Source organism: Mus musculus, chromosome 8, assembly GCF_000001635.26.
Source record: "Mus musculus strain C57BL/6J chromosome 8, GRCm38.p6 C57BL/6J".
In the NCBI taxonomy this organism is placed as follows: domain Eukaryota; kingdom Metazoa; phylum Chordata; class Mammalia; order Rodentia; family Muridae; genus Mus; species Mus musculus.
In genome coordinates, this window is record NC_000074.6 from 91,100,828 (window position 1) to 91,111,204 (window position 10,377).

The 10,377-nt window shown below is 41.2% G+C and overlaps 1 protein-coding gene across 3 annotated transcripts in view; it reads left to right on the plus strand.

The window, feature by feature from the left end:
• Nucleotides 1-10,377, plus strand: part of Rbl2 (RB transcriptional corepressor like 2) — a 53,788-nt gene that overhangs the window by 30,771 nt on the left and 12,640 nt on the right. For all 3 annotated transcript variants that reach the window (NM_011250.4, NM_001282001.1, NM_001282000.1), the window contains 5 exons: nucleotides 521-685; nucleotides 1,371-1,482; nucleotides 5,453-5,719; nucleotides 5,876-6,156; nucleotides 6,231-6,407. In NM_011250.4, the coding sequence (NP_035380.3) occupies nucleotides 521-685; nucleotides 1,371-1,482; nucleotides 5,453-5,719; nucleotides 5,876-6,156; nucleotides 6,231-6,407 (1,002 nt within the window). The remainder of the gene's footprint in view (nucleotides 1-520; nucleotides 686-1,370; nucleotides 1,483-5,452; nucleotides 5,720-5,875; nucleotides 6,157-6,230; nucleotides 6,408-10,377) is intronic.

The window sequence follows — 10,377 nt, forward strand, 5'->3', positions numbered from 1 at the left end:
GGAAAAAAATCCATTTTCTATCATCCTACTTATTTATTTTTGATAAATCTAGACCAGGATGACATCAAACTCAAGGATAACTTGAAACTTTTGATTCTCCTGCCTCTACCTCCTAAGAGCTAGGATTACAGGCATGAGCCCCCATACTCTGCTTATGGTCAGAGACTATTAATATTATTTTTGTGATATTGATACTGGAAAGTGAGCCCATAGCCTTAAGCATTTAATCACATACTGTATTTCTGAACTATACATCCACCTCTTATATAAAAACTTAAGAGTACTGTTTTCAGGCTCAATGTATAAGGAATATTTTGTACAAAATATTTTGTTATTCATATGTGTAGATTACTTACAAAACTATAAAAGGATAAGCAGCGTGCTACACATGGCTTTATTAAACTTCTGATAAATTATGTCAATATTTAAAAAATATTTAGATGTTTCATTTTGCTTTTATACTTTTGCATGCACAAGCGTAGATATCACGACTCAATAAGTGGCGTTTTCTTTATTGCAGGTAATTGAAGTATTTATTAGAGCAGAAGACGGTCTTTGCAGAGAAGTGGTCAAACACCTCAATCAGATTGAAGAACAAATTTTAGACCATTTGGCATGGAAAACCAAGTCCCCACTGTGGGACAGAATTAGAGATAATGAAAACAGAGTCCCTACTTGTGAAGAGGTTTGTGACAATATTTTAGCATCTTTCTGTAAGGGAAGCGCATCAATATTGTTTATAGCCCTCTTCTACAGAGAGTAGTTGGAGCTGGGGTCTGCCCTTTGGGGTGTAGGGCTTTGCAGTGTGGTAAGTGGTTTATTCCTGTATCAAAGAGAAGCCTGTAACTACCTCAAGGTCTCCATGACGGTAAAGATTGAGGCTGCTGTTCTGACCATCTGAATCATAAGGTACACTGGCTCGGACATAGTCTTCATATTGGTTTTGAATCTTTTAAGACTGAGAATTTTTGCTTTAGTAATTTTATTAAGAAATAATTAATTGGACAAAAATTGTTGCCTTTTGGTTTAAGATTATTACTGTCTCTTTCTTTTTCTTTTTATTCTTTTCCCTTCACTTCCCTTTCCTTCCCTTTTCCCACCCCTCCCCTTTTCCCTCCCCTCCCCTTTTCCCTCCCCTCCCCTTTTCCCTCCCCTCCCCTTCCCTTTTCTTTCCTCTCCGAGACAGGGTTTCTCTGGGTAACCCTGACTATCCTAAAACTCGCTCTGTAGACCAGGCTTGCCCTTGAACTCACAGAGACCCGCTTGCCTCTGCCTTCCAAGTGCTGGGATTACAGGTGTGCACTGCCTTACTGCCTTTCTAGTGAAATGCTTTTTGATTGTTAAGATTTTGTGCAAACGATTCTTTATAGGTCATGCCACCTCAAAACCTAGAGAGAACAGATGAAATTTACATCGCTGGCTCTCCCTTAACCCCGAGAAGGGTGGGTGAAGTTCGTGCTGATGCTGGAGGACTTGGAAGAAGTAAGTTTAAAATACAAAGACGAATATTTTGGAGTCTTGAATCTATATACTTAAATTCCATCTAAACTGTAAGTAAAATTAATAGGCTATGCAGAGCAAAGAGTATTCTGTGTCCTTTAGTGACATAGTGATCACTTAAAAAAATTTTTTTTTGTTTTTTTGTATGCAGGAGGGTTGGGACAGGATCTTGTGTAGCCCAGGCTGTGGCCTTGAATTTGCTATGTTACCAGTGGACTTCTGAGAGTCCATTTCCCAGTGCTGGATTCGAGGTGTATACCACCACACCTGACTTAAAAATGCTTTTAAGGAATGGTAAAAACATTAAAAATTATTCTGAGAGGTTTGGCTATATGGCCCAGGCTCCTCTTGAATTCTACATTGTCTTGCTCCCCACCCCCAACAAGGATTGCGGGAGTGCCAAGCTTATCTTTTTAGAACACTTTTCATTAACTTGACCTTTATTTGTAAGTGACTATCCATTTATAAACATACAAAAGGGCAGAAATGGGAAAAGCAAACTGCTAACTATACTTCCATTGCTGGCCATAGGATTCTCAGTGAATTCTCTCATTCTCTGAAGTGTGTCTTCCTTTTTATGGTTCTATTTTGTTATGTTTATTGGAGAAAGGAGTCTCACTGTGTTGCCCAGGCTAATCCATCCCTGGTCCTCCTGACTAATCTCTTGCATAGCTGGGAATCAGGTGTGGAGCGCCACAGCTGGATGTTGTTAAGGGTGGAGCTCTGAGACCCAGGTAGATAGAGATAAGCCAGTGAGGCTGGATGGCTCCAAGAGTGGAACATGTTCATCACTGGAGCTGTGCTGAGCTACTTAGTAATGTGACTTTGCTGCTGGCCCAAGGAACACAGAAAACCCGGCTTATGTTTTATAGCTCCTTAGATGACTGCCTAGGTGCGAAGTTCATATTCATGTGTGGGGTCTGTCTTCCTTGAGATTCTTTTCGTCCCCCCCCCCCCCGTTGTTGGAGATTGACACCAGGGCCTCCCAAATGTAAAGTACACATCTTTTAAACTATTTTCAAAGAATAGTTTATATACACATACATGCATACACACATACACACACACACATATATACACACACATACATATATACAATATATACATAAAATACATATAAACACATACACACACACACACACAGACACATATCTCCAAATCTATTAGAACATTGCTAACACTAGGTCCGTTTCATAATGTACTTGAAAGGCCTTAGCTATAAATGGATCAGTTTTAAAATCAGTTTACTCTAAGTCAGTGTCTACTCAGTAAATATGGATACAGGCCGTGGTGGCAGACTTCTGTAATCCCAACACTTGAAGGCTAAGGTAGGAGGATCTTAACTTTAAGGCCAGTCTGATTTTGCTTCATGAGACCCTATCTCAAAACAATAACAGAAAACCAAACTAACTCACCAGTTAAATGCTTTTTGAAATCTTCCTCATTTAAAAATTGATTTTAGATTTATGTGTATGATTGTTTAACCTGCATGTATATGTGTGTACCCTGTGTGTGCCTGGTGCCTGCAGAGGTCAGAAGGTGCTGGACCCTCTGTAAGGTGTTGGACCCTCTGTAAGGTGCTGAACCCCCTGTAAGGTGTTGGACCCTCTGTAAGGTATTGGACCCCCTGTAAGGTGTTGAACCCCCTGTAAGGTATTGGACCCTCTGTAAGGTGTTAGACCCTCTGTAAGGTGCTGGACCCCCTGTAAGGTGTTGGACCCTCTGTAAGGTATTGGACCCTCTGTAAGGTGTTGGACCCCCTGTAAGGTGTTGGACCCCCTGTAAGGTGTTGGACCCTCTGTAAGGTATTGGACCCCCTGTAAGGTGTTGGACCCCCTGTAAGTATTGGACCCTCTGTAAGGTGTTGGACCCTCTGTAAGGTGTTGGACTCTCTGTAAGGTGTTGGACCCCCTGGAAGGTGTTGAACCCCCTGTAAGGTGTTGGACCCTCTGTAAGGTGTTGGACCCTCTGTAAGGTGTTGGACCCCCTGTAAGGTGTTGGACCCCCTGTAAGGTGTTGGACCCCCTGTAAGGTGTTGGACCCTCTGTAAGGTATTGGACCCCCTGTAAGGTGTTGGACCCCCTGTAAGTATTGGACCCTCTGTAAGGTGTTGGACCCTCTGTAAGGTGTTGGACTCTCTGTAAGGTGTTGGACCCCCTGGAAGGTGTTGAACCCCCTGTAAGGTGTTGGACCCTCTGTAAGGTGTTGGACCCTCTGTAAGGTGTTGGACCCCCTGTAAGGTGTTGGACCCTCTGTAAGGTGCTGGACCCTCTGTAAGGTGTTGGACCCCCTGGAAGGTGTTGGACCCCCTGGAAGGTGTTGGACCCCCTGGAAGAGGTGTTGGACTCTCTGTAAGGTGTTGGACCCTCTGTAAGGTGTTGGACCCCCTGGAAGGTGCTGGACTCTCTGTAAGGCCCTGGACCCCCTCTAAAGCGCTGGATCCTCTGTAAGGTACTGGACCCCCTGTAAGGTGTTGGACCCTCTGTAAGGTGCTGGACTCTCTGTAAGGCGTTGGACTCTCTGTAAGGCGTTGGACCCTCTGTAAGTGGAGTTGTGGATGGTTGTGAGCCACCACGTGGGTGCTGAGACCCAAACCTGAGTCTTCTGCAAGAGCAGTGCTCTGACCTGCTCAGCCATCTCCAGCCTTTCCTCAGTTTTGAAAGAACAACAGTAATGGTTTAGCTACTTTTCAAGCAGACCTGTCTCAGCTCTGATAAGCTGGCCTTTTCCAGTCTGTTTTTTTGTAGTTTTCCTTCCCGAGTCTATGAATTAAAGTTTGACATTCAACTTCCCTTTCTTTGTCCTTGCTACATCTCCCTTTAGTTAGGAAAATCTGCCTGACGCTGGCTCCACAAGCCTGTCCCAGGCTTCCTGTCTTCTTGTAACACAGGGAATGCTTAAGCACAGCTTTCAGGGTTCACTCTTGTTAAAGTCTTGCTCATCTCCCTACTTTTATTTTTAAATTTTAAAGCTACTGTTACACAGGTCTTACAGGTGAACATGGGAAAAGGAATAGTTACAATTCAAACATGCACACATTAGTAAGAATACTTAAACTAAGCCGTAACATTTGGTTTTTATTTAGAGGGACTAAGGAAAAAGCGATTGTTTTGGGCATGGTGGTGCATGCCCTTAATGCCTGCACTTGGGAGGCAGGGCAAGTGTATCTTTGGGAGTCTGAGGCCAGCTTTTGCTAAATAGTGAGTTCTGGGATACCCAGACCTACATAGAGAAACCTTGCCTCAAACAAACAAACAAACAGACATTCAAGAAAGAATGTTCATAGTTAGACAAAGCTATATATATGTATTTAAAAGTGGCTAATGCTGATAATGTTTTTATATTTTGCAACAATTCAAAACCTATTTTATAAAGCCATTGAATTATATAACTGAAGTGAATGAAATGTATGGCACATGAGTCATATCTCAATAAAACTGCTCAAAACTAAGTTTATTAAATCTATACCATACATGTCTACCTACTGAAGGATATGGGATGTTAGTAATCTTCCCTTTGTGGAAAAAGGCTGATGAATATTCATAGAAAGCTGAAGGAGAAAACCAGAGGAAGGCAGGCACATCACCCTGTCTCCTGGCCAGGTAATGTCTTTGTTCAAATTTGAATATGGGGAAAAAGTAAATGATTCCTGAAATGACCTCTTCATCAGAGTCGGAACAGAGGACACGGTGGCCGAGGACAAAGCCTTGCTTCATTTACGGGGGAAGGAAAACCAGAAAGAGAGCGCTGTGAGACAGAGTATTTCCTCTGTGAAGTGCTTTCAGTTGAATTTCCACTAGAATAAATATGGGTGGACCACGACTTCTGTACATTTTATTTGCTTTTGAAATTATGAAGTATTTGAAACACACTGACTTTCCTTTTGAACAAGAGCTGAGATCGAGGTCAGAGCTGTCTCTTTGTTAAGTAGTCTGATTTCTTTTGATCGTAGGTATAACGTCTCCAACCACATTGTATGACAGGTACAGCTCCCCAACAGTCAGCACTACTAGAAGGCGGCTATTCGAGAATGATAGTCCCTCTGAAGGAAGCACATCTGGGCGCATCCCCCCACAACCCCTAGTCAACGCTGTCCCCGTGCAGAATGTACCTGGGGAGACTGTTTCTGTCACACCAGTTCCTGGACAGACCTTGGTCACCATGGCAACAGCCACTGTCACGGCCAACAATGGACAAACAGTGACCATTCCAGTCCAAGGTAAGGAAGGCAGAGTTAGGGATTGCGTTCTCTGACACTTGTCAGAAAGTCACCTAAGATTTGGAAAGTGCCAGTCTAAGGTAACGATGGAAGACGAGGAGGAAAGAAATGAAAGCTTCGTGTCAACCCTCTACTCCTCTTTGTAACAAACTGCAGGTATTGCCAACGAAAATGGAGGGATAACCTTCTTCCCAGTCCAAGTCAACGTTGGGGGCCAGGCCCAGGCTGTCGCTGGCTCTATCCAGCCCCTCAGTGCTCAAGCACTGGCTGGAAGTCTGAGTTCCCAACAGGTGACAGGAACCACTTTGCAAGTCCCTGGTCCGGTGGCCATTCAACAGATTTCCCCTGGTGGACAACAGCAGAACCCAGGCCAGCCACTAACCAGCAGCAGTATCCGGCCGCGGAAGACTAGCTCCTTAGCGCTCTTCTTTAGAAAGGTAACTTTTCACGCACCCTACTGCAGCACAGGCTCAACTTTGAACAGGGTTTGAAATATTCTTATCTCTGTTAGGTTTACTACTTAGCCGGTGTCCGCCTTCGAGATCTTTGTATAAAACTAGATATTTCAGATGAACTGAGGAAAAAAATTTGGACCTGCTTTGAATTCTCTATAATCCAGTGCACCGAACTTATGATGGACAGACATCTGGACCAGCTGTTGATGTGTGCCATTTATGTGATGGCAAAGGTAAGGACTGTTTTTAGTACTGGAACGTCAACCATGCGCATTCCTTACCTGAATGTTTTTAAATAGCTACTCACTGAGTCTTACATCCCAAATATGTGCTCTCGACAGAGCTTTAGAATCCTATAGACATTTTATAGACATTGGACAGTATTTTTTATCCATCTGTTTATAGATATGTGGATTGTTCCTGGCAATTATGAACAACACTGCTGTATGCATTGTGGGTGATATTTTGTGTAGACACAGGCTTCCATTTCTCTCAGAGTAAATGTCTAGAAATGGATCTGTGGATCACACAGGAACTGTATGTTTAAACACTAAGGAACTGCCAGGCTACTTTTCAAAGTGTGGTTCCATACTTCTATATTCCTGCATGCAATATATAACATTCTTAATTCCTCTAGTTTCTCATCAATACTTAACAAAGATTTATTATATGTTTGGAGGGGGAGGGAGTTTCTGCCCTGAGAATTCATTACCCAGTTTGAGGTCCAGTATCATGAAGTGTTTCCATGTCTTCTGCATTTCATAGCTGCAGACTAACTGTGAGTCCTCTTTACATGTGGTATGAGATTCAAGTCCAGCTTCACGCTTTGTGTTGTTTTCTGGCTGCCACACCGTTACTTAAGCCATGTTTCCCCACTGAATAAACGTTGCATGTTTGTGGAGTCAGTTCTTGTGGACCTGTGGGTTCTATCGAGACCATCTCTTTGATTATGTTCATCTGTGTCTCTCATAGTTAGTGCTTTATACTCTCAATGACTCTTGCTTTTTTTGTAAACTTTGAAATTGGGAAATATGAGTCCTAATTTTATTTTACTTTAGATTATTTTAGCTATTCTGAGTCCCTTGGAAGTCCATAAAAATTTTAGAGTCAAGTTGTCACTGTCATAAAAGAGTCACATGAAAATCTACAGATCACTTTGGGGAACTCGGTCATCTTCAGTTCCGTCTTCATTCCACATGGCATGTTTTCACATTTGTTTAGGTTCAGTTTTAACAATGATTCATGCTTTCAGAATGTAGCTCTCACCCTTGTTATTTTCCTGTAGGTTTTGATGGTATTGTAAATGCAGCTGTTTGGTTTTGATGGTCTCATTGCAAGAGTACAGAAAACAGTTGGGTTCTGTGCCTTGTTAGTATCCAGCAACCTTGCTAAGTTGGTTGGTTTTCTGTGGTGTAGGGATTGGACCTAAAGCCATTAAAACGCTAGAAAAGCAAGCACTCTACACTCAACTCAGTCTCCTGTCCTGAACCTCTTACTGAGTTTTAAGCATATTTTGTGTCAACTATTTTTATGTGCAGATTATGCAGCCTTAATAATTGTACTATTGTCCAAATTCCATTTCTCAATTAGCATGGCTAGAACATCCAGTGCAATGTTAAAAGCAGAAATCCTTGTATACTTTCTGGTCTTAACAGAGAAAATAATTAACTAGTCTGTTGCTATTGGAATGTGGCATTAAATCTCTCCTCTATCCACCTCACCTGTAACCTCAGATAGACTGCTTTCACCCAGTGAAGTTTTAGCTTATTGAGTGTTGTTTCATAAAATGGTGTTGGATGTTATTAAAGGCCTTTTACTGTATTCATTGTGGTTTTGATATGCTAACAATGTATACTGTCTTAGTCAGGGTTTCTATTCCTGCACAAACATCATGATCAAGAAGCAAGTTGGGGAGGAAAGGGTTTATTCGGCTTACACTTCCATACTGCTGTTCATCACCAAGGAACTCAGGACTGGAACTCAAGCAGGTCAGGAAGCAGGAGCTGATGCAGAGGCCATGGAGGGATGTTCTTTACTGGCTTGCTTCCCCTGGCTTGCTCAGCTTGCTTTCTTATAGAACCCAAGACTACAAGCCCAGAGATGGTCCCACCCACAAGGGGCCTTTCCCCCTTGATCACTAATTGAGAAAATGCCCCACAGCTGGATCTCATGGAGGCATTTCCCCAGCTAAAGCTCCTTTCTCAGTGATAACCCCAGCCTGTGTCAAGTTGACACACAAAACCAGCCAGTACATATACTACATTTGGGTTTCATGTGAGATCATCTGCCTTCCCTTTGCAAGTCTCTTTTACTTATGGTGGCAATTTTTGATTTCATGTTTGGTTTGTTGAGGGATTTTGTGCTTATTCACAAGCTGTTGCCTGGGATTTTATTGCATAGCTTTGTCTGATTTTGTTCCTGGAGTAAACCTGGCCTTTTAGAGAGAGAAATGTTTCCTCTTATTCTCTCTGAAGTTTGATATTAGCCAAGAAGTCCCTGGAGCCTGGTCCTTCCTTTGTGGGTAATGTATTGATAAACTCACTTCACTGTTCTTATAGGTCTGTTCGGTTCACAAATCCTCACTTCTAGAGGATTTGGCAGTGTGTTTTGTTTAAGATACTGTCTGTCTTCCCTGAGTTAAGGACATGTGATCTTTTTTTGTTTTTGTTTTTGTCCTTTAAGGTCTATAGTAAAGTCCTCTTTCATTTCTAATTGTAGTAATTTGAGTTATTTTTTCTTGGTCAGTCTAAATAAAGGTTGGTAAATTCTGATAATTTCTAAGACTGATTTCATTTATTATCTCTATTAAGACATACCCTATTATTATTTTCTTCTTTCAGCTTACTTGGGCCTTTTAATTTTTTTCATTTATTTGGTGTGTGTGTGTGTGTGTGTGTGTGTGTGTGTGTGTGTGTGTGCACAGGGCCGAAGAACAGTTTCTAGGAGTTGGTTCTGTCTTCCTTTAGGTCATTAGCTTTGCATCTAACATTTTTACTCACTTTGTTTCAGGATCTTGGATTTTTTTTCCTAGTGCACTGGACAATTTTACATATATATATATATATATACATATGTATGTATATATATGTATATACACACATATACATATATATAATTATTATAGTATATTTTCTCAGTGTCTTAAAAATAGTATCCCAGTATCCTTTGTAAATTTGACACTAGCTACAAAGGCAGGCATTATATTAGCTACAACTCAGAGCTTGGCATCATGTATGTTTATCTCAAATTACACTTGATTTCGTATGACTTCTATTTAGCTTGCATGTTCTGCAGGACCATGTGACTTCCAGTTTTGTGAGTTTCCCAAACTTCTCTCTGTTGCTGATTACTAGTTTCATTTCATAGTCTGAGAAACACTTTTATGCATTCCAGTCTTTTTAAATGTATGCAGGGTTTCTGTGTGCTTGACGACAGGGTCTCATATATCCCAAACCAGCCTTGGACTTCCTCCATTCCTAAGTGCTAGAGTTACAGATATATACAGCCATGCCAAATTTTACCCAGTGCTGGTGATTGAACTCAAGGCTTTGGCCATGACAGTCAAACACCATACCAACTGAAAAATGTCTCTAGCCTTCTGACATTTGTTTAGGTAAATATTCTATTGCCATCATGAGAATAGAGTGCTTTCTACATGTTTGTTAGGTCAAGTTATTTAATAGACTTGTTTACTGTTTTCTCTTTAATCTTCTGCCTAGATCTGCTATTGTTGAAAGTTCTGTATTCTGAAATCTCTAAATATTTTTAGGTTGTCTAGAAATCAGCAACAGAGAGAAGTTTGGGAGACTCACAAAACTGGAAGTCACATGGTTCTGCAGAACATGCAAGCTAAATAGAAATACAAGAATCAAATGTAACTTGAGATAAACATTTTACCCTTTTCTGCAGTGGGGTTCATGTTTTCATACCCTATTAGTAGGTTCACTTATGTTTATTCCTATAGCTTTTTGATGGGCTGATCTTTTAATTGTGAAGTGAACTAATTCTTCAGTAATATTTGTGTTGGTTTTTAAAACCTATTTTACAGCTTTCTTTTGACTTCAGATTAAGTGAACATATCTGTTTACTGTCAAATAATCTGTCTCCCAAGACAAGCTATTTGATGTTTGCCAGTATTACAACTTTCTAACATATTGTGTTTACTCCATGGTTTTTGTTACTGCCTCCACTCACTTCGTCTGC